General features: G+C 38.4%; 8 protein-coding genes and 1 pseudogene across 10 annotated transcripts; 7 read left to right on the top strand and 2 right to left on the bottom strand.

Moving 5' to 3' along the window:
• The first annotated feature begins 849 nt into the window (after positions 1–849).
• Positions 850–3235, top strand: LOC115634175 (mitochondrial sodium/calcium exchanger protein-like). Its single transcript, XM_030531761.1, has 8 exons — positions 850–898; positions 967–1187; positions 1241–1566; positions 1641–1715; positions 1779–2324; positions 2381–2520; positions 2579–2813; positions 2875–3235. Exons 1-8 carry the CDS (start codon positions 851–853, stop codon positions 3156–3158), a joined length of 1875 nt encoding a protein of 624 aa, XP_030387621.1. The 5' UTR covers position 850; the 3' UTR covers positions 3159–3235.
• A 499-nt stretch (positions 3236–3734) lies between these two features.
• Positions 3735–6323, top strand: LOC115634486 (mitochondrial sodium/calcium exchanger protein-like). The gene is made up of 8 exons (XM_030532242.1): positions 3735–3825; positions 3878–4098; positions 4182–4507; positions 4565–4639; positions 4694–5236; positions 5297–5436; positions 5506–5740; positions 5797–6323. The coding sequence occupies exons 1-8, from the start codon at positions 3766–3768 to the stop codon at positions 6078–6080; spliced, it is 1884 nt and encodes a 627-aa protein (XP_030388102.1). The 5' UTR covers positions 3735–3765; the 3' UTR covers positions 6081–6323.
• A 421-nt stretch (positions 6324–6744) lies between these two features.
• Positions 6745–9058, top strand: LOC115634480 (mitochondrial sodium/calcium exchanger protein-like). Its single transcript, XM_030532211.1, has 8 exons — positions 6745–6804; positions 6883–7103; positions 7174–7499; positions 7553–7627; positions 7688–8230; positions 8292–8431; positions 8491–8725; positions 8775–9058. Exons 1-8 carry the CDS (start codon positions 6745–6747, stop codon positions 9056–9058), a joined length of 1884 nt encoding a protein of 627 aa, XP_030388071.1.
• A 616-nt stretch (positions 9059–9674) lies between these two features.
• On the top strand, positions 9675–10307 carry LOC115629819 (peptidoglycan-recognition protein SC1a/b-like). The gene has a single exon (XM_030526393.1). The coding sequence runs from the start codon at positions 9690–9692 to the stop codon at positions 10248–10250; it is 561 nt and encodes a 186-aa protein (XP_030382253.1). The 5' UTR covers positions 9675–9689; the 3' UTR covers positions 10251–10307.
• Positions 10308–11535: 1228 nt separating this feature from the next.
• Positions 11536–12178, top strand: LOC115626330 (peptidoglycan-recognition protein SC2-like). Its single transcript, XM_030521678.1, has one exon. The coding sequence runs from the start codon at positions 11551–11553 to the stop codon at positions 12103–12105; it is 555 nt and encodes a 184-aa protein (XP_030377538.1). The 5' UTR covers positions 11536–11550; the 3' UTR covers positions 12106–12178.
• Positions 12179–14294: 2116 nt separating this feature from the next.
• LOC115633650 (peptidoglycan-recognition protein SC2-like) lies at positions 14295–14847 on the top strand. Its single transcript, XM_030531092.1, is given in 2 exon segments — positions 14295–14314; positions 14316–14847. Coding segments are annotated over 2 exon segments (552 nt in total).
• Positions 14848–17892: 3045 nt separating this feature from the next.
• On the top strand, positions 17893–18308 carry LOC115634477 (annotated as a pseudogene).
• Positions 18309–18663: 355 nt separating this feature from the next.
• On the bottom strand, positions 18664–24982 carry LOC115620561 (lysosomal-associated transmembrane protein 4A). Of its 3 annotated transcripts, none has more exons than XM_030513852.1 (5): positions 24900–24982; positions 24418–24606; positions 20561–20750; positions 20361–20499; positions 19512–20292 (listed from the first exon to the last, which is right to left on the bottom strand). In XM_030513852.1, the coding sequence occupies exons 2-5, from the start codon at positions 24547–24549 to the stop codon at positions 19512–19514; spliced, it is 1242 nt and encodes a 413-aa protein (XP_030369712.1). In that variant the 5' UTR covers positions 24550–24606; positions 24900–24982. The 3 variants fall into 3 exon arrangements, with proteins under 3 accessions (XP_030369730.1, XP_030369712.1, XP_030369721.1); XM_030513861.1 differs by lacking the exon at positions 24900–24982 and adding an exon at positions 24707–24807; XM_030513870.1 differs by lacking the exon at positions 24900–24982 and having other exon boundaries at positions 18664–20292; positions 24418–24549.
• Positions 20836–22452, bottom strand: LOC115620577 (kelch-like protein 26). Its single transcript, XM_030513881.1, has one exon. The coding sequence runs from the start codon at positions 22261–22263 to the stop codon at positions 21034–21036; it is 1230 nt and encodes a 409-aa protein (XP_030369741.1). The 5' UTR covers positions 22264–22452; the 3' UTR covers positions 20836–21033.
• Positions 24983–25216: the final 234 nt, after the last annotated feature.

Here is a 25216-nt window from a genome sequence, read left to right as displayed (position 1 = left end):
AATGCAATCAGTGTCAGGGTAATTCTTACACATGAGAATATATATACATATATACAGAATACATGAGGATATTTTAATATATAGTAAATACTTAAAATGGCTTACATATTTTAGAATACATATTTTAATATACAAGTATAGTAAATACTTTAAATGGCTTACATATTTCTTCGCCGGCATATAGCATGCAGATCTCTGCCGTTTTAGGTCGATTTTTCACTTCCTTGTAGAACAACAAGAAATTATTTTCCACTTAGCTTGTCTAGATGCACGACTGATTACGCTTTGAACAGTCGTGTTCGGGTTATGTGCTACAAGTATTAAACGATCTTTCTCCTTATTTTTACAGAACTCTCTCTGTGCTCTATAAAAATTGTTCCGTACAAGCATCGGGGCATAGAGTTTGAGCAACTCCGTCATTCTAGAAATTTTAAACTCAACTCGTATCCATTTAGTGCTTATGTATTCTCATGTTAAGTTTTATCGTGATAGCAAATCTATCTGCTCCAGCTTGGGCTTCGGAATGGAATGGTATAGAAAACCGAGATTCCAGTTCCTTTTGCGAGCCTTGCATTCTTACAGACGGACGTGGTAAGTTTGTGGTATCTGCCAAACTCCCTATTAGGCGTTTTAATTTATAGATACATTAGCAGCATTTCGGTCGATTGATGAACAGATGAACATTAATATGAATTAAATTTGTTAAGCAATTTGAAAATAGTAGTAGTAGGTAGTAGGCCATTACCCAACAGTTAGTTTAATATAAAGGCTTGGAGAAGTTTAATAAAATCTGTTGCGTACCTTAATGCAAACAAATTTTGGGCCATAATTGTAAATCGTAATCCCAAAAATGAATATAACGGATATGACTGAAGAGTTCGAGAACTTCTTGACATTTGTGAGTAGCAATAGGGTTAGGCTTAAATTTAAGCGATGATGGTATCGTGTTTTATTTTTCAATTTCAGACGAGCTGCTTTACGATCTCGGAAATACCCTATGAAGATCGTTGTGTACTGATTAATAAGCTAAAAGACTGCCAGCGAATTAGCAATCTTCTCAACTATTTACGCATATTGTACTGTACAATTCAAATTCGTGACTGGCCCGTAGAAGCCGTAGCCGCATGCATTATGTTGGTGGTCGTATTTGCTCTCTTGATACTGGTGGGCTTAGCCGTGGGAAATCAGTGAGTAGAGATTGTAAGTTTGTAAATATTTTAACCATTGGTTTTGTAATTAGCTTAGGACCTGCACTGAAAATTCTATCGATAAAATTGCACATGAACGAGTACTTAGCGGGCGTTACATTACTCGGCTTCGCCAATGCCTCACCCGACGTGCTGGCAAATTTGATGCCTATTCGATCCGATGCTCCGGTTTATACAATTACTATAAGTAATGCAGTTGCTGTTATTTTGCTTAGCGGAGGAACGGTTTGCTTTATGAGGCCCTTCAAAATGAATGGGCATAGCACAGTGCGTGATCTTTTGTTCGTGCTATTAGGGAGCGAGACGTTTACTTTCCTAATAATGGGTGACAAAAAGATATCAGTCGTTGAGAGTCTGGGCAAGTGCATTTGTATTCTCATTTGCGTTCCTTTGCGTACTTACAAAATCAGCCTAACTACTTTCCCATTTTAGCTCTTATAGCAACGTACATAGTATATGTGTTAGTTAACATAGTCGATTTGATAATCGCTCGTATAACAAGAAACTGTAAGTTTACACGTAACCTTAGATAGTGCGAAAAAAAAACCAAACATATCTTTCTACCTACAGCTCTACGCGAAAAACTCCTTAGATTAGCGACACAGCCACCATCGAAGGCTCGAAATCAGCAGATCAAACAACTGCGTGCTTCCTACAGTGAATTGGATGATGATGACACTGTGACGATAACTGACCATAATGCACATGTGTTCGGAACACAGCCGCGTTCTTCATGGCGTGATAGTGGACCGCGGCGGTCCTCAGAATACTTTAGGGAAAAGTTTTCCTATGGCCTTGGCACACAGAAGCCAGAGCCCCGTCCCTCAACCATCGACTTTAACATGACACGCACCATTCTGCACAACGAGAACAATCCGAAGAACCGTTTCCTCTTTATTGAATTCTTTGAATCGATCATACCCATCGACATCGAGCAGTGGAAATATAGTGGATGGTGCTTCCGTTTGTTTATGATTTTAAGGGCGCCCGCAGTATTTATTTGCACACTATTCATACCCGTCGTAAACTACGAAATGGACAAACACGGCTGGAGCAAGTTGCTGAACTGCTCACAGATTATTACCAACCCCATCCTTATAATCACTCTAATAAGCTGTGAGTAAGCCCAGGAACTGCAGCATCCCATTACAGATTAATAATTCTCCTTTCAGCATTAAATGCCAAATTATATACGACATGGTATATGAACTTTATATTCACCCATTCCCGGTATTCGCTAGTCCTGACGGTGCCATTGGCAATTTTTGTATTTTTCCAATCTCGAACGGATTTGCCACCGCCATATCATGTTGTAAGTATTTAATATTGAACATGATCCATTTGAAACTTAATTTTGTTTTGATTTTCAGTTATTTATTGTACTTAGTGCTTGCACCTCGTTGATCCTTATAGCGATTTTTGCCGCAGAAATTGAAATTCTCATCTCTATTGTGGCTATTACCTTCAACTTGTCAGAGAACTTCATTGCGACCACTTTTCGATCTATTTCAACTGCCATTAACGACATAATTATTAATTTAGAATTGGCCATGCAGGGATACGAAAGAATGGCATATGCCGCAATTTTTGGTGCTCCATTGTTCAGTAAGTATTTTAATCGAACTCGACTCGTACGTAAATGCTATATACATTTTTCTTAATTCAGATATAATGGTCGGCATGGGTATATTCTGTTACTTTAATCATGAAGTGCAAGAGAAGGATTCATATTATTGGATATATGGGGAGCATGGTGGAAATTGTCACATTTTCCTCATACTTACTGTTCTTACTACTTTATGGTGGACAGCGATGTTTAATTTCTTCGCACGTCGATCGGCAGGTCTATTCTCAATTCTTCTATACTGTCTATTTTTGATTTTCGCAACTTTCGTCGAATTGGAATGGGTGCATGAACTATCCGAAGATTTATTTATTGAGCCCGTTTAGTAAGAAATAATTGCAATTGCATTTTTTGTTACAATAAATGACAATAATACAAATATAATTAAAATCGAAAACATTTATACCAAGTTAAGTATTTATTTATGTGCTCATACGTGTCCTGTTCAAAAGAAAACGTGAAGATTTAAATTCCTTTGAAAAGCATTTATTTATTCATCAATATTCATCTTGTCCCCTTCAAAGCAATTCCTCTCAAATATAATGGCACTTCTGGCTCCCTCAGACTTTTTCCTATTTCCAAAACTGAAGAAACCAATGAAAGGAAAGCGTTTTGTCACAATTGATGAGATAAAATCAAAATCGAAGAACGAGTTGATGGCCATACCGAAAAGCGCATTTCATTGCTTTGCTTCGAGCATTCGAAGAAGCACTGGCATAATTGCATTATATTTCAGGGGGATTAATTTGACGTGGACAAAATGGATATTGATAAATAAATAAATACTTTTCAAAACAATTAAAAATGCAAAACAAAATTCACCTTTTCTTTTGAACACACCACGTACATCTTTGTTGAGTCTAAGCAAGCCGAGTAAAAGTTATTATTAAGTAAGTTATTTTTTTTATTTGAAGAAATTTGTGCTGCATTAAAATGGGTGATACGCGAAACGATACATTTTTAGATGAAGATTTTGAGACCTATTTGAAAAAAGTAAGTAATTTGAGAACCGTCTTCAATTTAAGAGCATTTTTGAAACTACCAGATGAGTTGCCTGGCCGTCATGCGTGTCGAATATGACGAACGCTGTGAATTGGCACGCGGAGTTGAGGATTGCAAAAATATAATCAATTTGTTCAACTACTTCGAGATGATGTATTGCAAATTTCACATTTCAAACAAGACAACGGAGATTGCTGTTATGTGCATATTTATGTTGGGCGTGTTGGGCTTCTTGATGTTGATGGGTCATGTGGTAGGGACATAGTGAGTATACATACATATATCAAAACAAAAACATGCGCAATCAAAAACATATACAAATCTGCGCTGTTTGATTTATATTTTAGTTTCGGACCTGCTCTAAAGATATTGTCAAAAAAAATGCATATGAGTGAGTATTTAGCAGGAGCTACATTGCTAGCATTCGGGAATGCTTCGCCAGACATATTTGCAAATCTGATGCCCATAAGAGCCGATGCGGCAATTTTTACAATTACCATAGGCAATGCCGTTTCTATAATCCTAATAAGCGGTGGCACAGTGTGCTTCCTTAAACCATTTAAAATGAACGGACATAGCACTGTACGGGATCTTTTGTTCCTTTTACTTGCTTGCGAAATCTTAAGATTTGTGGTTTTCTTTGGCGGCAAGGTCACAATAATTGAAAGTATCAGTGAGTTGTTCGTATATTCGTCACTTGATCTAACTAGAAACTTCTTTAATTTAATAGTTTTAATATCAGTTTACGTCGTTTATTTATTTATCAACATACTCGACCTAATTCTATCCCGAATATCGATAAGAAGTAAGAATTGTGAGTTCATCACCAAATAATTGCATGAGTGAAATTTTATTTTAGAACTACAGAAGGACATCACAACTTTGAAACAGCAGCCAAATACACTGGAACGTAACCAAAAACTAATGAAAAAACAGACTGAATTGTATGATTTAGTAAAGGATGACAGGGTGGAAATCAATGATAATGATACCTACATATTTGGGTCAAGAATCAGACGCTCATCGTGGGGTAATTCACGACGTTCTTCGACCTACGTTGGCGACAAGCTTAGTTATGGAATTGGTACTCGCAAGGCTGATCCTCGTCCCGCAATTATCGATATCGAAGCGACGCGGACCATATTGCATAATGAAACTAATCCCAAAAACCTATATTTGTTTAAAGAATTCTTTGAAAGTCTAGTACCCATTGATTTAGATGAGTGGTCCACAAGAGGTTGTTTTGGCCGTTTTATTATAATTCTTCGGTCGCCTATAGTCTTTGTCTATACAGTATTTGTGCCAGTCATTGACTATGAGCTCGACAAGCACGGCTGGAGCAAGCTGCTTAACTGTACACAGATAATAACTAATCCCGCTATACTAATCACAATAGTGCACTGTAAGTTACGGCCTCCATAACCGCTTTTCATTATTTATATTTACTTATCTAATTTTTTAGCTATGCTGAAATGGACCTACGACTCTTGGTACATAAGACTGAACTTTGATTATTCCCAGTATTCTTTATGTATTACAGTTCCATTGGCAATCATCGTGTTCTGGCATTCCCGCACAGATCTCCCACCTCCATATCACTTTGTAAGAAAAACCGTCATTTACATACTAACCGATCCTCACTATATCTGCATACATACATTTTTCTTGCAGCTCTTTGTTATTCTAAGTGGAATTAGCTCCATGATCACGATTCTGGTTTGTGCCACCGAAATCGAAGTGCTCTCCAGCATTGTGGGAATTGTCTTCAATCTAACGGCCAACTATATGGCCATTACATTTGGCTCTCTCGCCAATGCCACTAGCGATATGATGGCTAACGTGGCATTGGCAATGCAGGGCTATGAAAAAATGGCCTATGCTGCCATTTTCGGCGGCCCTTTTTTCAGTAGATATTCATTTATATAATTTCTATGGTTTTATTTTACCGGACTTTTTATTTAGGCATGCTGGTCGGTATGGGTGTGGCCTTTTACTTCAATAAGAATGTACGTGAAAAAGGCTCATCATTTTGGTTATACGGTGAACATGGAGAGAACTGTTATGTTTTCCTAGTGATAACTATAGTCTGCACTTTATGGTGGCTTTTTACTTTCAATTTCTTTGCTCGTCGTTCGGCTGGCCTGTTCTCATATCTTTTGTATTCCATATTTTTGCTGTACGCAACGCTCATTGAACTGGACTGGGTACACGAATTTGCGGACGATCAGATGTTTGATCCAGAGTAAAAATAATATAAAAAAAATACTTCCATCAAAAAAAACTGAACATATCAAAAACAATTGCAAAACAGGGCCCAAGTGCCGTGCGAAATCTTGACGTCGAAAGAACACTCCTATCAAGAATCGAATATGCATTTGGAAGAACTTGACTATCGCTTTAATTTTTAACCGTTACGATTTTATTTACAAAATTGTCCTTTATTTCATAATATTTTTTTGACTTTCTGAATAAACCAGAAACAGCTTACAGACCAGGAATCTACTTATTTACGAATTTTTCTCTCCATCCAGTTGAAGAATAAAGAATAATGTACGAGTATATTCTATTTTGTGACAAAATTTAACTAAATAATTGGTCTGGATTTAATGTATTTTATACAGTTTGATTAATATTCATCTTTTTTCATTATAATATAGTCGGTCAACCAGGTCAACCACAGTAATTAATATTTTCTGTTCTGCTCGTGGATCGCAAGGCCTAATTCTATAATCACATTAGGCTTAGTAAAGCTAAGAATATTACATACTTATAATATAACATACAAACTAAAAAAAGTTCTATATTTTGCAAAGTAAAATTCGAATACCTTAATAGGCGGTGTACGAAGTATTTTTAAATAATTTACTTGACTATTTTATTTGTTGTGAGCATATTTGCATTGTCTTCAAAATGGAAGATACGAGGAACGAAACATTTGTAGATGAAGATTTTGTGACCTATTTGAAAAAAGTAAGTATGCGCACCAGAAACTCAGAATTATAGAATGTAGGACCCTAAATTCCGTGTAATTCTCGTACCATTCATCAGATGAGTTGCCTGGCCGTCATGCGTGTCGAATATGACGAACGCTGTGCTTTGGCACGCGGAGTGGAGGATTGCAAAAATATAATCAATTTGTTCAACTACTTCGAGATGATGTATTGCAAGTTCCACATTCCAAACAAGACGGTGGAGATTGGCATTATGTGCATATTTTTGCTTGGCGTGTTTTTGTTCCTGATATTGATGGGTCACATGGTGGAAACGCAGTAAGTAGTGATTCAACCCATAATTTATTATAATGCACTATTGTCCTGCCTCTTTTAAATTTGTTCCTAGTTTCGGGCCCGTTCTTAAGATTTTGTGTCTAAAATTACACATGAATGAATACCTGGCTGGAGCTACAATATTAGCCTTCGGGAATTCGTTGCCGGACGTATTTGCAAATCTGATGCCCATAAGAGCCGATGCGGCAGTTTTTACAATTACTATAGGCAATGCCGTTTCCATTATTCTAATAAGTGGAGGCACGGTGTGCTTCCTTAAGCCATTCAAAATGAACGGACATAGCACTGTGCGGGATCTTTTGTTCCTCTTTCTCGCCTGCGAAGTCTTAAGATTTGTGGTTTTTCGTGGCGGAAAAGTGACCGTATACGAATGTGCTGGTAAGCAATTCTAATAATCTGTTAACCGAGCATAATTATTTATTATTATGCAGTTCTGGTGGCAATATACATTATATATATAGTTGTTAATATAGTTGATCTGATTCTTGCTCGATTAACTATAAGGAGTAAGTAGAAATACTTAAAAATTACTCAAGAATCAGTTATTGAGCTCTGATGGTTTTCAGTGCTAAGGAGAGAAATCGCAATTTTGAAGCAATATCCCAAAACAGTCGCGAATAAAGAAAGCCTTAGACGTAAGCAAACAGCATTAAGTGAACTCCTTAAAGACGAGATGATCGAAATCAATGATACCGAGGCCAATATTTTTGGATCCAAGACCAGACGGTCATCGTGGGGCAATGATCAACGTTCTTCGGCCAATAATGGAGACAAGCCTAACTACAGTATTGGCACTCCCAAACCGAACTCTCGTCCTTCAACAATTGATATCAATGCGAAACGCAAAATCTTACACAGTGATCTGAATCCCAAAAACCTTTACTTATTTCAAGAATTCTTCGAGTCATTGGTCCCCGTTGACGTAGATGAATGGCATTCTAGCGGCTGTTGTGGCCGTACATATCTGATTATTCGAGCCCCTATAGTGTTTGTTTGCACGATATTTGTGCCAGTGGTGGACTATGAGCTTGACAAGCACGGCTGGAGTAAGCTACTTAACTGCACTCAGATCATAACCAATCCCATGTTATTAATAACTGTAATGCATTGTAAGTTAGTTCTAACCTTAACCTAGCATACGATTCATTTATTTTGAAACCGTTTCGACAGCGATGGTTAATTGGACATACGACAACTGGTATATAAGGCTGAATTTTGATATATCTCAATATTCGCTAATACTGACAGTACCATTGGCAATCATCGTATTCTTTCAGTCGCGCACAGATCTACCACCTCGATATCACTTCGTAAGGCTAGGCAGCATGAACTAATAATGTCTGATTTTCTATTCCATTTTTTTAAATAGTGTTTTCTCATACTAAGCGGATTGAGCTCAATGATTGTCATTATGGTTTGTGCCACCGAAATCGAAGTGCTCTCCAGCATTGTGGGAATTGTCTTTAATCTGACAGCCAACTATATGGCGATTACATTTGGATCGCTGGCCAATGCCACCAGCGATATGATAGCGAACATGGCATTGGCATTGCAAGGCTACGAAAAAATGGCTTTTGCTGCCATTTTTGGCGCCCCATTCTTCAGTATGTATATGGACATCTAGTATATGCTTTCATTGCACCTGTTTCTTAGGTATGGTGATCGGCATGGGTGTGGCCTTTTACTTTAACGAAAATGTACGAGAAGAGGGCTCTTCATTTTGGCTATATGGTGAACATGGCGAAAACTGTTACGTTTTCTTTGTACTTACTGTTCTCTGCACTTTGTGGTGGCTTCTTACTTTCAACTTTTTTGCCCGGCGATCGGCTGGCATTTTCTCTTATTTTTTATATTCGTTATTTTTGCTTTATGCGACGCTCATAGAACTGGACTGGGTGCATGAGTTCGCAGACGATCAGATATTTGAACCGGAATAAAACCATAGCATTTGTTAAAGCTCATCATTTTAGATACAAATTTCATGTTGTTAAAATGTGTATGGACGGGCTATCTAGTTTTACATTATTGTACAGAGGGGTATGTGCGAATTAGACGAATCGAATACGAACAAATTTGAAGGACGTCAATAATCATGCCAGCTTTAATCAGTCTGCCAATCGGGCGACTTGAGACTACAAGATATTGTAAAATATGTTTATTGCACCTTGGCTCAATACTCGTAACCAAACAATATAATCATATTCTCGAATATTCATGTACATATCACCATATGGAGTAATAAGCACCTATTTAAAATATGGCACAATCAATTATTAGATAAGCAGAGGGCAAACAGGCGATAGTTAGGCAAATAAATTAACAGATTTAAAAAAAAAACAACGCACATTCCCATATTTGCTCTCAGAAGTTGAGTCGCATAATAAATCATCGAAATTAGTTTTAGAAATACAAGTGGCTGTCGTATATAATGCATCTACTTGAGCCCAGGCAGGGATGTACCGGATTGATAACCGCTTATCGATTATCACTGCACTTCCGCACCTTTCAAGCATTCAGCCATGCTTTAAAAGCCCGCGCTGCAATTGGTTAACCATTCATTGTCTTAACATGGTTACCAAAGTCATTGTTGTTTGCGTTTTGGCCGTCCTACTCTGTGGCCAATACACAGAGGGCGTGAACATCATCTCCAAGGCCCAATGGGGTGGTCGGGCACCCACCTACCGCGTTGCCCTAGGCAACTACCTCAACTATGCCATTATCCATCATACCGCCGGTGCCTACTGTGAGACCTTCGCCGCATGCTCTCAGCAAATGCGAAATGTTCAGTCCTACCATATGGACAGCCTAGGCTGGCCCGATATTGGTTACAACTTTTTGATTGGTGGTGATGGCAATGTGTACGAGGGGCGTGGCTGGAACTCGATGGGAGCTCATGCAGCCGAATGGAATTCCTGGAGCATTGGAATTAGCTTCATGGGAAACTACAATTATGATACACTGGAACCGAATATGATCTCTGCTGCCAAGGAGCTGCTCCAGGATGCCGTTAATCGTGGTCAATTGAGCTCTGGATATGTGCTGTATGGCCATCGCCAGGTCAGCGCCACCGAATGTCCTGGCACTCATATTTGGAATGAGATCAGGAGCTGGACGCATTGGTCAGCTTAAGAAACAAAGTTCCAAATAATAAAAAAATGCATTGAAAATGAATTCTGTTTAAACATATCCAAGTTGTAGGCTTTTTTTAGAGTGTTCAGAGTTATGGAAAATCAGTAATAGCGGGGGACTGAAGGGGTATATCAGAATAAAAACCAAACTTGACCTGCCTAAAGCTTAGGGGGATAGTTTGGTTATTCTAGCTCTTGTTCGTGCTGAGTTCTTTACGCTCATACAGACAGACAGATGGGCAAGGCTATATCGACTCGTCTTGTCACATAATGGACAATAATATACATATACTCGTATCCTTTGTTTGGCCTGCAACACCTCCTCTTGTGTGTGACATTCATTTGCACCCTTTTTTCCTTTTGGTATAAAAATTCATTCACTTAATTCGGTTAAATTGTCAACTCATTAAAACACTAAAAATCAACTTGATACAGACTTTACTATTGATACTGCTCCTTTGACAAAAATATGTGTAAATCTATCTTATCGGCTAAGTTCTAAGCTCTCATATAAATTGAGAACCTATCAGCGGAATGAAATGTACCGGCACTTGTAAATCAGTTGTGGTACGTATTTGAATGACATAGGTACGTATTTTTAAAGTTAGTCGCCATACTCGTATCAGGTGACTGACCGACTGGCACTCGAATTTGTTTATTTATAGCAAACGTACTATAATTTCCGAATGAACAGACAATGTAATTATACCTGGTGGATAGTTGTATATAATATTTGGACTCAAAATCTGTAAAGCCGTTTCGCCAAGTAGAGCTTTTGTAGGCATTATGGCACATGTAAGCTAACGGCATCATATCAAATAGATAAAACAAAAGCTCTTAAAAAGTCTACAAAGCTGTATAGTATATCAAATTGTTTTTTATAGCTTTTTATAGCTTCAAGTGTATGGAGTTTATGTATGACGCAGTTACTATACTTTTCGAAGTGTCCACAACTTTTATCCTCGCGAAACGCTTTAAAGCACAAAGAATGCCTCTTAATTTATTATTATTTAGCAGAAGCATAAGTAGATAAGCTTCGAACCCGTCCGAACCAAGCCAATTGTCAAGCACAGCTGCACACGCTTTTCTAACAAATTAATTAACTGCCACTTGTGCAGATTAAAAGTTCGTTTTCAGTATATCGCTATCAGGACTTGCTTCTTCAGATAGGAGGCCTATCAGATCAGATTTGACGAACACTCGTCGTATAACATCGTGTGACGTTTGCCTACGATAACACGGCTACCACCACTATATAAGCTTCGGCGAACCGAACAGCAAACATACAAGTAACAACAACCATGGCAAACAAAGCTCTCGTCGCTCTGACCGTACTCGTGTGCGCCCAGGCAGTCTTCGGTGTGACCGTCATCTCCAAGTCGGAATGGGGTGGTCGTGCACCAACAAGCAAAACAACGCTGGCCAGCAAACTTAGCTATGCTGTGATCCATCACACCGCCGGCAACTACTGCACCACCAAGGCTGCCTGCATCACTCAGCTGAAGAACATCCAAGCCTACCACATGGACAGCTTGGGCTGGGCTGATATTGGCTACAACTTCCTGATCGGCGGTGATGGCAATGTGTACGAGGGTCGCGGCTGGAATGTGATGGGAGCTCATGCCACCAACTGGAACTCCAAGTCCATTGGCATCTCCTTCCTCGGCAACTACAACAACGATAAACTGACCTCTGGCCAGATTACCGCCGCTAAGGGTCTGCTATCCGATGCCGTCTCTCGTGGTCAGATCGTCTCAGGCTACATCTTGTACGGTCATCGTCAGGTCAGCGCAACTGAATGCCCCGGCACCAATGTCTGGAATGAGATCCGCTCCTGGTCCAACTGGAAGGCCTAAATCTTCATTTCATATTTAAAAATGCTGCAATAAAAAAATTCTAAAAATATAATATACGACAGGTACATACATACATTACATATGTACTTATGCAAAGGGCATTTTTCGGTAGGGGATTCTTAAAAATGGCAACATTGAACAAATTTATCACAATTGAAAATAGTTTGGCAATGATTTCCCGATATTGATCCAAGTTGAAACATTTCATGTTTCAAAAAGTTAGACCAGGTGCCATACTTTTAGAAAAACCATGGGCCATTGAAGAAAGGATTTATTGACACCATCTCCAATAACAGACACTAAGATCGTGTGTTATAAGTCCGCTGGACTTATTCCTGTGCAAATTGTTCTTTGCGAATAAGGTTTTTCCGATATACAGCACGTTTGTCAAGAATGAGTGAGAAAATGGAAGAATCCCCATAAACACAAGGTTTTCAAGTGGTCCAAAAACTCTGAATGTTAATATATTGTGTGGTATTTTATTAAATGTACTTAAACTTCCATTTCCTGTTTCTCCAGAATTCATTTGTCTAGATTCTCACACATTTTTCATCATTGTTTGCCATAAAATTAATTTACTGAATTAAATTTCTTGTTTTTATTTTTGTTTAATATTATATAGTATGTATGCATCTTTGGAAAGATCCCTTATAAAACATACAAAAAGAATATGTCTCGTGTATTTTTGTTGAGGGACTCCCCTTCAACGGGAACAACAACTGACCTTCATTTAGATTTCTGGTCCGATTACGAGCAGTAGAGGAAAAAAATAAATTAATTTTGTTTCAAGCGCTAATACAGATGTGCCATAAACTAATACAATGATTCCAATTCTGTGGAACTCATTATTTGTATATTATCATTTTTTTAAGACTGCTATTTCAATAAATTTTCAATCACATAATCTGAGGTGTTCTTTAAATGCCATGAAGCCATATCGGTACCATCAACTGTCTCTTTTATAGCAAACCAATTTTAAATCTACGGCTACGTTATTTTAAACACAGAGTTGAATAAAAGTTGTAACTGAAGTTTTTTGTAATTCTGGTTTGGACAAATTTCGCATCGAAAAAGCACCAAAATAGTATTTAATTGTTTCAAACAAGTTTTTTAAGTTAGTTCCATCTTTTAATATTTAATACCCCATAGTTTCGTAATAGGTAGGACTACCGTGTATAGTGAAAACTCCCTTAATGGACACCTCTTTTAACCGGACACTCTATTCGGCGGACGCTTTTTCTAAAACATTCTTTCGGTGTATAAAGTATTTAAGTATCCCTTAAACAGACACTCCCCTTGGACGGACAAAAATTTGCCGACCGTCAGTGTCCGGCCAAGAGAATTTTCACTGAATACTAATTACCCAAAGATTTCTAGGGCATACCAGAAGGTCCAAGTGCATGTATAAGCTAAAAGGAGGAATAGCAGAATATTCTTATAGGTGCGTAAATGATCAGCATGACGAGAAAAAACAAATTAGAGATGTCCGTCTGTGCTTTCGTATGAAAGCCGAGCAGTTTTGAGCCATTACCAGTGGGGATACGAAACTTTTTATAAGGCTGCAATCCAATTTATCCAATTTAATTGCTAACCATATAAATTCTGATGAGTTTATGTCGGTACATAAATTAATACCAACCATTTTTCTTATAGAGGCTTGACAGGCTGGACCGGGGAAAAGGGTGACAACAAAATATTTCAGATATATTGAACATTATATTAAAGCTCAGTTTCAAATCAAAAAGTACTCCAAGAGTTGCAATGATTTTATATATAGTACATGCAATAGCACATTGTGCATGACGTAAATGGGCAGAACATGAAGAAGTGATATACAAATGGTTAAGCAAAACGGCCAAAATGTCGAGCGGATCCACTCCACCACTTCTCAACCTGCGACAAGCGACGGAAGTCGGCAGTGAATGGATCACCTTTAAAAGACATACTCGGATGTAGCCCGCGAAAGTCAATCTGGACAAGAAACAAGCTCTAATAGAGCTTTCACTGAAATTCGCCTACTTCTGGCTCTAATCATGTGGCGATATCGCTATCAGGACATGCTTCTATCAGATCTGATTTGACGAACACCCGTCGAATAACATCGAATGACGTTCGCCTCTGATAAGACGTCTACAGCCACTATATAAGCTTCGGCGAACCGAACAGCAAACATACAAGTAACAACAACCATGGCAAACAAAGCTCTCGTCGCTCTCCGTACTCCTGTGCGCCCAGGCAGTCTTCGGTGTGACCGTCATCTCCAAGTCGGAATGGGGTGGTCGTGCACCAACAAGCAAAACAACGCTGGCCAGCAAACTTAGCTATGCTGTGATCCATCACACCGCCGGCAACTACTGCACCACCAAGGCTGCCTGCATCACTCAGCTGAAGAACATCCAAGCCTACCACATGGACAGCTTGGGCTGGGCTGATATTGGCTACAACTTCCTGATCGGCGGTGATGGCAATGTGTACGAGGGTCGCGGCTGGAATGTGATGGGAGCTCATGCCACCAACTGGAACTCCAAGTCCATTGGCATCTCCTTCCTCGGCAACTACAACAACGATAAACTGACCTCTGGCCAGATTACCGCCGCTAAGGGTCTACTATCCGATGCCGTCTCTCGTGGTCAGATCGTCTCAGGCTATATCTTGTACGGTCATCGTCAGGTCAGCGCAACCGAATGCCCCGGCACCAATGTCTGGAATGAGATCCGCTCCTGGTCTAACTGGAGGGCCTAAATCTTGACAATCCCATTGTCATTTTATATTTTAAAAAGCTGCAATAAAAAAATTCTAAAAAATACAATAAACGAACGACACGTACTTACATAATTACAATTGCATACATAATTGTTTGGTAAATCATCAACCAGAGACTTAAGTCTTTATTATAGATATTCTATAACGAAAGCCGCTATCTTAGTGACTTCAGCGAAAAGGTTCTAAAGCACTTTTTATACTTTGTACCCGTAGGGTAAAAAGGGTATATTAGGTTTGTGCAAAGTATGTAACATGCAGAAGGAAGCATCTCCGACCCCATAAAGTATATATTCTGAATCACCATGACGAGAGAAATCGATCTAGACATGGCCATCCGTCTGTCCGTTCGTTTGTCTGGGTGAACGCAAGGATCTCAGAAACTATAAAAGCTAGAATAACCAAAGTTGGTATCCAGATTCTCCTATCTCCGAGAAAGGACGAGTCAATAGCGTCCACATTTCAAATGCTACCTAAACCAAACTTTGCACACATAATTTATTTATAATTATCTACTGTTGTTTAAAATGTTATCCAATTCGGTCAATTCTAGTCAGAAGTCAGAAAAGTTATTAGCGAAACAAATTCTCTCCAGTACAACCCCACCAAACTGCAGCAACAAGTTCGCTCTTCTTCTTCTTCTTCTCCTTACTTCTGCTATGGGCGCATATAACTCAGTGACGGAAATTTACTAGGGTATAAGGTATTACACTGACGGGCTTGCTCGACTGTAGCGTTGTTTTTTGTTTAAAAAGAAGCATCTCTCATATAAACAAATACATAGTTATTTTTATAGAGTATTTCATATGAACTTAAAAATTACTTATTGTGCTACGATCAAACGGTTCTTCCCATAAGCAACCAAAGGGGGGAAAACCGGTGAAGATTGCGTGCTTATTCTGCTCCGATTGCGAGACGCAAGTAAATCAAAAGAGGAATCATACATTGAGTTGCAAACGTGTATACAGACATTTGGAATGTTTAATAAGATCCCTTGTTATATAGTAATGAGTTACTGAGTCCTATATTTTTGTAATATATAATGTTATAATTTAAAAGCCACATTAATATTAGAACAATTTGTCTGAGTGTCGATATTTTCTTTTTGATGGGCGAGGTGCATAGTACAAGTATAAAAGAGATAATAATAATACCAATTGATGTAAAATACAAATATATAATGCTGGCGGGACATCACATAGCTCAACGAGATAGCAGTAATGGTTTTTTCTTGAAAGCAAAACAACAATTGAATTGAGTTGAGTTAATTTAGGTGTGTAGTATTTGTCATCTTCTATGCTATTATAATTGACACACGATTCATCTAATTTTATGTTTCCGTAATACGGCCTTTTTACCCAAAGGGTAAAATGGTATACTAGTTTTGTGCCAATGTACTTGTATGTATGTATGTGTGTATCACACAGAAGGATGCTTGGCAGATCATTATGCCAAGACGAGTCGATATAGCCATGTCCGTCTGTCCGCACACAGACATGCCTACAGGCACATAGACAAATATTAGGGTAATGGTATTCAATTGAAACAGTACGACTCTATGTACGAGATATGTATTTTTAATTTTACCTATATCATTTTTAGTTTAATTTTTAAAGATAACTAAAAATATTTCTTTAAAATTTGTAATTGTTTTGCAGGCAATCGGCGTAGGTAACGTACTCCTCCAGGAACTTCTCGCGCCAGGGCGAAGCGATAGGACGTAATATGTACATATTTAGAAAGAAAGCTACTATATACCATCACTCACTGGATCATTTAAGCCGATCCAGTACATTAGTTAATTTTTGTATCGATAATCTTCAAACGATACAACACAATAGTAACTTGTACATAAACTCTTATATGTACATACGTATGTGAAAACGTACATACATATGTATATGTACATTACATACATGTATGTTTATGGGAGCAGTTCAACAAAATATAAATCAGTTCGTACTTACATATATTCATCTAGAGCTTAATATGGATGCTTTTAATTTGAAAATGATTTTTAAATTGGACACCTTTACTTATATAAATCACTATTACTACCACTTAAAAAAAACAAAAAAAAAATAGACTACGCAATGGATTTGGAGTCACAAGCACACACATACATACATGCATACATTTGTGCACAGAACATGCATACTCGTACATAAACCGCGCGGCATTTTCGCAAAACTAAATATGTATGTACATATTTTTCACATTTTACACAAAACTTTATTACAAATGTAGATCTATTTCAACATAATAATAATTAAACTATAAACCAAACGTTTTCTAACAATTTCTTGGAACTCCAATCACCGACGCGCGATTTGTAAATTGGACACCTTTACTTATTTAAATCACTATTATTACCACTTAAAAAAAAAAAACAAAACAAAAATTAAGACACTACGCAATTGATTTGGAGTCTCAAGCACACACATACATACATACATACATGCATACATTTGTGCACAGAACATGCATACTCGCACATAAACCGCGCGGCATTTTCGCAAAACTAAATGTATATGTACAAGTATGTACATATTTTTCACATTTTACACAAAACTTTATTACATACATATGTAGATCTATTTCAACATAATAATAATAATAAACATAATAATAATTAAACTATAAACCAAACGTTTTTTAACAATCTCTTGCAACTCCAATCACCGACGCGCGCCGCGTTTAACACGTTCAGAAAAACTAAACGCTGTATTGCAGCTGGCAACAAAATGCTCTCTTAAGAATAAAGAGGGAAAGCAAAGAATCAAAAATCATAACTGTAAATCAACTGGCGCGTAGCAAGGATCACTGCAATGGGGTTTGCAATTTATTTCATGCATATTTTCTCGTATTACATACATATACACGTACTTGGATTAAAAAAAAGAGTTATTTCATTTCTAATTTTAAAATGTTTATAAATGTATTTATTTGTTTGATTTAGTGCAGCTAACATTCGAGTATAATTACAAGTTTAATGCTAACTTAAATGTTAACAATGCAATCGCTTCTATGGAATTTAGCGTAGCAAACCACTATACCGCTGGCAACTACCAGAAATTACCACAAAGGCCGCCTACATCACTCAACTGAAGAACGTTCAATCCTACCACATGGACAGATTAGGCTGGGCTGATATTGGTAACAACTTCCTGATCGGCGGTGCTAGAAATGTGTACGATGGTTACGGCTGGAATGTGATGGGAGCTCATGCCACCAACTGGAACTCCAAGTCCATTGGCATCTCCTTCCCCGGCAACTACAAGGATAAACTGATCACCGCTGAGGGTCTGCTCTCCGATGCCGTCTCTCGTGGTCAGATCGTCTCAGGCGACATTTTGTACGGTCATCGTCAGGTCAACGCAACCGAATGCCCTGGCACCAATGTCTGGAATGATATTCGCTCCTGGTCTTACTGGAGGGCCTAAATCGTATTGTCTATTCATATTAAAGAACATAACATATAACGATAACATATTCTTTTGAATTTTTTCCCATTATGCCATGCTTTTATGCCGTTTTACGTTGGCGAACAAAGCGAGTCGTCGAAAGCTACATATGTGGACCGATTATAGTATCAGGCTCCCATTGGTCCCTCACCTTGTTCAAATGATTCATTATTGTAAGTCCCATATGTTTTATAGGGAGTCACACCCCAAAGGATGCACAAAGCTGTTGAAACCCGAATTTCCCACTCATCCCGCATTGTCACTCTTAAAAAGTCGTTGGATTAGTTTGTATACTAACCGCCAAATAACCGTGTTGTTGAAATATAAACTAGTATTTATTTGAATATCTTTGCATATTTAGTAATTATACTGCATACATATAGATACATACAATACACACTTAAAATGTTTATCGATTTCCGTTAAAATAGTAATTGATAGATAAACTTAAATACAAGCGATATATTTATATTGTATAAATACGGATAGTCTTACAAGTTAGCTAAAACATAGGTCATACGTACATCAAATAGCCACAACATTTTTTTAAATTCTTTTCTTTTTGCATTTTTGGTAACAACTACTTTTGATAACTAAATTCAAATCGATTTTAAACAATTTTGGTATACTTTAGAATGGCAAAGTTTGCACATAAATATATTACAAATAATTGCAAGTTTTAACAGATGCGGCCAAATAAACCATCATTTTTTAAAATTGATAAGTGGCGTACCGTGTGTCTACATCATATTTAGAGCATTTTTACCGTTCAGTTTAAGAGTTTTACACGTTGAGAGCAAAAGATCAGATCGTACATACATATTTTTACATTTATTTTCTAACATAAACAGCGGTTTCATGAAGTATTCGTTTTTGTTTTTAAATATCTGCAGATTCTTCAGTGTTTTAATGCGTTTATGATGCATAAATAGGACGTTTAATACTCAAATGATCCAACGTGCGATATGCTTAGGGGGCTGAAGACAACAGAGGGAATGTGATTTACCAGACATGAGAAATAGTAAGAAAACAAAATAAATCTATGAATAAAATGTGTAATCTAAATGAAAATTGTGCGTAAAATGAAGATATAACATATAAAGTATAGGTGGTGCATCGAAATCAAATGCTCACAACACGACTAAACGAAAACCTAAACAACACAGCAGGTCCAATTACAGCTTAGGCCTGACTCTCATCGTCGTGGGCGCGGGCAACCTGGCCAGGTAAGCTAACCTGGCCTTGCGGCGACTGTGGCGGTACTTGTACCTCGGCATCGGTCACATCGTTATAGGGCGGCGGCACATCTTGTCCAGCATCAATTGTCTCGAGATCAGCATATTCGGCCAGCGGGGCAACAGTTCCAGCAGCCGCCTGTTCATTGCGACGCATTGGGGGCGTGTTTGCATTCACATGCATAGTGTTGTTGTTATTCGGTGTGTCGTTGTTGTTGTCCAGATTGTCATCATCCGTATTGCATGCAGCGTTTGCCGTGTTTGCGTCGAGAGACACAAACAGCGGTGCTCCGCCGCCTGCACCGCCGCCACCAACCGCACCAGCAGCTTCATCTTCAGTATGATAGTTGGACATGGCTACCTGATATGATGGCGGTGGCGCCTGTTTCATAAACTGAGCCACAGCCTCATCGTAGTTGGGCAATAGTGTCGAATATGCGCGTTCCTCCGCTGCAAAAGCCGATCCGCCAGCCAAATTGTCACTCAACACGCACGGTAATAAGGTACGCAGATGCTGCTGACGCAAGGTCAAGTATTTATAGCAGCGCCAGACAATGCCAATGCAATAGGCCTTGAGAAAAACAATGCAGACGAAGACTACAAGCACCACAACGACGAGCTCCTCAGGCGGCAATTCCAGCAACTTCTCACGCCATGGCAAACGATGGGACTCTGCGATAATTCGATGTATGGCCTGCAAATAGCATATGTACCCAGCGGCGGTCAGTCTAAAAAAAAAGAATGGAGAGCTATAATAAAATTTGAGCTTAAAGCTTTAGCTTATGGCTATACTTACGTGGTGATGGCAAAGTCAAAAAGTTGCAGACAAAAGAAGGGCAACAAATGTGAAGGTTTGCCCTTGATCGTGCCATATATCATCATCAGCGTGATGGCTATCATGCAAGTACACACCAAGCCGCCCATATCGAAGTTCTCTACAGATACCAAGCAACGGGAGTTGAGAAAGGGTAAACATTAAACTGATTTGCTGCTTACGGTATCGCCTATTGTAGCTGAGGGAATGGTCGCGGAAAGCATAGGGCGGATCCACTTTGCTTAGCGGTGTGGGCAAGGCAGGCGCGCTCATATCAACCGTAAAATCATGAGTACCACTTTCGAGTTCATCCATCATTTGAGGATTGCGCCAGATGACAGCGAGTACGCTTAGGGCCAGTATGTTCAGGAACTGTAAAAAATATATAGAGAAAGCAATAAAGTTTTAATTCCATTGAAACATTTATTAGACCTTTGAATAATCCCTACATTTTAGCCTGTACCTTAGGTCTGGAAAATATCCGATTCAAAAGATATAGCGTTTTAAAACATTTTGAGATAGCACATAAGTAACTGACTGGAATATAAAAATGTAAATTTCCAACACAACCCCTAAAACGTTTAAAGTAGAAGAGGACTTGAAGAATTTAAAACCACTTTTATAAAATATACTATGTATTGTGGCGTAATGTTTTTTAAAATATTTCGACATCCTCTATTGCTCGCTTCTTGCAATGACACGTTCCCGTTTCGGCCGACTCAAAGCATTGCCAGTAGTCTTTGTTTTGAGTTTGCAAGAAGTTTAAATACTCGACAAAAACCTGAAATGTAAATTCCACATGAGCCCGACAGTGCATTCGATGATGATAAGAACAGCGTTGATCATAAATCCACACCCGTTGAACAGGTGGCGTCGTGTTGGTCTTCTTCAGATGGAGAGCAAAGGCCTCCCGATCATTACCATAGAACAAACGCGTCGTCGTATATGCAATTCCATCGTGGATGCGCTGGCGAACTGTGGAGTCGGCCGTGATGCGTTTTAATTCAATGGAGCTTACATCAGTCTTTTGGATTTTTACGAGCAGCCAAGGCGGTATCAGTGCAAAACGCACATACGCTACCAATTCACCAATGCTACCTCGACGCTGGGGCCACTGAAAGTTAAGCCAACGAACCGCAGCCATGAGAACCTCCAGCTCCGAGTTGACGCAAATGTTGTTCGATTTCAGCAGCATGCCAAGTGGTTCCCGTGGAAGTTGAAGAAAATCCAGCGAGGCAACGAGCGTCAGAAAAAACTTTCCAACATGCAAAAAAATATTATAATAGGAGCGATCAATGCGCAGCATGCGTGCCTCCAGGTAGAGCATAACAGCGGCGTCCTCCTTTAAATAATTATTGATACAATGTTCACATTGCTTGATTAGCTGCGGTACTTCCAGAAAATTTGCCGCTCGCATTACTTCTACTAACCCGAGGCGTGGCAGCTGCGCATCATCGGCCAACATCCAATCGTAGATGAGGAGAAAAGCCCGTGGCGTCACCAGCGTGGAGGGCAAATCCACTAAAACCTCGTTGCCCAAATCGCGAAATAAACGTGAGAAACACTGCAATACCGTGAGATGGACAGGCGTACTAAACGTGCCGATTGTAACTATGGCATTGTTCTTCAACCGCTTCTTTAATAATTCACCGAGTATATCATAGAGCTTCGGCTTATCAACCATTAAATGTTGATGATCTCCCTTTGGCCACTTATTGTGCTTATACCCCAAGGAGCTTAGCGAGCGTTCTTCGAGAATGTTGGACTCTGAAGTACTATCCATTGGTTCATTTGCCTCTGCATTAATGTGTAGCAGCTGTAGCGCCTTCAAATCCGATCCCAAGCTACCGGTTCTGCTTGACTTCTTTCTATACTGCTGGTCCATTGTCCATTAGTTTTTATTTAAATTGTTTTCAGATAATTTTACTGATGCCTTTGAGACAAACTATAGCAACGGCTTTTGGATTGGAAATATTTTGGTTTCTAGTTTAGATGATTGTTGTCATTTCGTACAAAGTTTTGAGCAAACTAAGCAAATCGGGTTTATCACCGCTTATCAGCACATTTGTAAACACAGACCGACGCTTGTATTGTTGTATAAATAATAGATTAAATTAACAATAAATAAAGAATGACACAACTGTTAAATAGGAACACACAAAAAATTTACTGCCCTGAAATGACATGCAAACATGAGGGAAATGTAAAGGAGCTAAAAGGCATTGCAAATATTTACTCGAAGCTGTCGTGTTGTTTTAAAAATAACTAAGTAGTCAGGTTAGCATACTCATTACTACATACATACATACACATGTAGTTACTTTTGCATTGGTCGACAAGACGAGGCATTTATTTTTATCTACGATTCAGGGTTCTCTCGAACAGCATTTGATAGCAACCTTTTGATATTATGTTACAGTAATATCTTTCTCAATTTTAATCACAACAGCTGTCAGCTTTTTGTATTGCAATCGTTCGCTGTTATTTATGTGTGTATGTATGTATGTGTGTACATGTGTTGTATATGAACAATCCCTACTTAAATTTCCTAAAGCATTTCAACTGAATACCCTAATAAAGTCAATTTGTACAAAGCTGTTCAACAATATTGAGAATAACAAGAGAGAACGCTACAGTCGATCAAGCCAGACAGTAAAAAAGGCTGTACTCTCGACAAAAAAGAAAAATTCAAAAAAAAAAATTAAGTTATTAAAAAAAATAATTTAATAAATAAAAAAAATGTATTTAATACATACACAGAAAACATGTTTATGTACAGTTTTAACAGCATAAATTTACATCACGTGTCTATGCGTGTTTATATGCATAAGTGTATGTATGCAGCACAAAGTTGAACAAAAGCATTTTATTATGGCTATAACTTCCTTCAGAATTGACCTATCATGATGAAACTTGGCACACAGACACATAATCACTAACTGGATGTAACTAGCAAAATTTTAAGAATTACGGAAGTAATAAAAAAACACGAATTGTGGGGTATATCAGAATAAAAAAATCTGACTTGACCTGCCTAGGGCTCAGAGAAACCTGGATACCAAGTTTGGTCATTCTCGCTCTTGTACCTTCTGAGATCCTTGCGCTCATACAGACGGACAGACGGACATGGCTATATCGACTCGGCTTGTCACCCTGATCAAGAATATACATATATACTTTGTGGGGTCTGTCATGCCTCATTTTGCCTGTTACATACATTCGCACAAAACTAGTATAGCCTTTCACCCAGGCTATAAAAATATTAAGTTAGAATTGTGAGACCAGTCTTATGGTTCCCCTATACCCCAACAAATAATAATTATTTAACTTGGGTATTATTGTTATTAACGATTTGTTGCAATCGTTGAACGTGAGCAGTATTAAATAGCACGCACTACACAGAAATAGTAACGTGATCTCTTGTGCGTGAAAGCTAAATTAATCCACAAATAAAGTCAATTGGCATTCACCAAGTCGTGGTTACATACAAACAATTTGCAATTGCTGCTGTAAGGAAAGACATAGTTTCGTATGTACTAGAGTACTCATAGAGCTGTCAGAACAGCGCAAACATTTAAAAAAAAATAACAGCATATATTCAACCAATATATATAGTCTATTGGTTGAAAACTTTGATACGTTATAAAAGCTACAGTGACGTCACGGATTCGTCCATCAATGTCAACACAAAAACCTTACAATCGCTAGCCAATACGATTAAAATCGTATTACGAAATTAGTCGGCAATGGCACTACCTATACGGCAACAGTTTGAAAGGCAGGGCCGTTACTTCCAGTACTCGACAATTGATTTTTCCCCCAAAGCATATGCGCTGCTGCTACTCCTTGACACTGAACAGGGTCATATCTGCGGCGCAGGCGGCAACAATTGCACTCATGCGTGGGCATTGTGTATGTATGTACACACATAAATATATGTCTACATATGATTTGTGTGTATGAATGTCTGTTGCTGTATGTAACCCAAACCCTTTTTTGCGACGCAATTTGGTCGGTGAAACTTAAAAAAATTACTCACCAAATGCCAAAGGCCAATCATCAATGTTGCGGTGTGGACATGGAGGCCAAAGCAGCAAGTCCATTCCTTGTGACTATTGCTATTGCTGTTATGATTACTTCGCGGAGCCATTTTGACGCGAATCCTTAACATTGCACGGGCGCAACGCTAGCGAATAAGGTTCTCCTCTGAGTAGAACTCAGCTGAAGACTGTTGAAATAATCAAGCATTAATTAGCTATAATACTATGACTATATAAATTTTTGTCGTTGTATACGGTTGATTATATGTGTAATTTAAATATACATACATATGTATGTATGTACACACGTCCAATTTTCTGTGTGTGCGAGGGTGACCAAGTGTGTGTGTATTATTATTGTGTGCCACTTTTCCTTAAATACTTTTGGGTAAGCGAAAAATGTTCACAAAGTTTTTGCGACAATTTATGCAACACTCATTCAACTAAATATATGTATGTGGAGAATTGCACAAATACTCACGATAAGATGCAACTTTGTTAATTTGTAACAAATACGAGACGGAACCAATACTGAAGATGTTGCCATCCGATATTTGCTGTCGATTAGAGCTGGTCAAATTTCCATGACTGTTACTTAGTCGGTAGTATTTAAAGGCCACATGTAACAGAGACTAATTCGCTGTCTGTTTAAAATACTGGTTATACCAAAATAGTAATATTATGATATTAAAGCATTTCGGGGTCATTTGAAGAAGAACTGAACACAGTTGTAAAAGTTTATCAGAGTTTGCTCATCTCAATAATGGTAATTCTGCAAGTGAGTTAATGTTTCAGTTT

This window comes from Scaptodrosophila lebanonensis, unplaced genomic scaffold, assembly GCF_003285725.1.
Source record: "Scaptodrosophila lebanonensis strain 11010-0011.00,11010-0021.00 unplaced genomic scaffold, SlebRS2 tig00000001-arrow-pilon, whole genome shotgun sequence".
NCBI classification, from domain to species: domain Eukaryota; kingdom Metazoa; phylum Arthropoda; class Insecta; order Diptera; family Drosophilidae; genus Scaptodrosophila; species Scaptodrosophila lebanonensis.
This window is presented reverse-complemented; position numbering and strand designations above follow the sequence as displayed.

What these genes read in the sequence shown, in the direction of transcription:
- LOC115634175 (XM_030531761.1), top strand. Translation starts at nt 851, where the DNA reads ATGAATATAACGGATATGACTGAAGAGTTCGAGAACTTCTTGACATTT. An exon ending in TCGAGAACTTCTTGACATTT is followed by an intron (nt 899 to 966) that starts GTGAGTAGCAAT and finishes TTTCAATTTCAG; the next exon opens with ACGAGCTGCTTTACGATCTC. An exon ending in TATAATCACTCTAATAAGCT is followed by an intron (nt 2,325 to 2,380) that starts GTGAGTAAGCCC and finishes TTCTCCTTTCAG; the next exon opens with CATTAAATGCCAAATTATAT.
- LOC115634486 (XM_030532242.1), top strand. Translation starts at nt 3,766, where the DNA reads ATGGGTGATACGCGAAACGATACATTTTTAGATGAAGATTTTGAGACC. An exon ending in TTGAGACCTATTTGAAAAAA is followed by an intron (nt 3,826 to 3,877) that starts GTAAGTAATTTG and finishes TGAAACTACCAG; the next exon opens with ATGAGTTGCCTGGCCGTCAT. An exon ending in GGTCATGTGGTAGGGACATA is followed by an intron (nt 4,099 to 4,181) that starts GTGAGTATACAT and finishes TTTATATTTTAG; the next exon opens with TTTCGGACCTGCTCTAAAGA.
- LOC115634480 (XM_030532211.1), top strand. Translation starts at nt 6,745, where the DNA reads ATGGAAGATACGAGGAACGAAACATTTGTAGATGAAGATTTTGTGACC. An exon ending in GACCGTATACGAATGTGCTG is followed by an intron (nt 7,500 to 7,552) that starts GTAAGCAATTCT and finishes ATTATTATGCAG; the next exon opens with TTCTGGTGGCAATATACATT. An exon ending in ATTAATAACTGTAATGCATT is followed by an intron (nt 8,231 to 8,291) that starts GTAAGTTAGTTC and finishes CCGTTTCGACAG; the next exon opens with CGATGGTTAATTGGACATAC.
- LOC115629819 (XM_030526393.1), top strand. Translation starts at nt 9,690, where the DNA reads ATGGTTACCAAAGTCATTGTTGTTTGCGTTTTGGCCGTCCTACTCTGT.
- LOC115626330 (XM_030521678.1), top strand. Translation starts at nt 11,551, where the DNA reads ATGGCAAACAAAGCTCTCGTCGCTCTGACCGTACTCGTGTGCGCCCAG.
- LOC115620577 (XM_030513881.1), bottom strand. Translation starts at nt 22,263, where the DNA reads ATGGACCAGCAGTATAGAAAGAAGTCAAGCAGAACCGGTAGCTTGGGA.
- LOC115620561 (XM_030513852.1), bottom strand. Translation starts at nt 24,549, where the DNA reads ATGTTAAGGATTCGCGTCAAAATGGCTCCGCGAAGTAATCATAACAGC. An exon ending in TGATTGGCCTTTGGCATTTG is followed by an intron (nt 20,751 to 24,417) that starts GTGAGTAATTTT and finishes TATTTTTTACAG; the next exon opens with TTCCTGAACATACTGGCCCT. An exon ending in CAGCTACAATAGGCGATACC is followed by an intron (nt 20,500 to 20,560) that starts GTAAGCAGCAAA and finishes TGGTATCTGTAG; the next exon opens with AGAACTTCGATATGGGCGGC.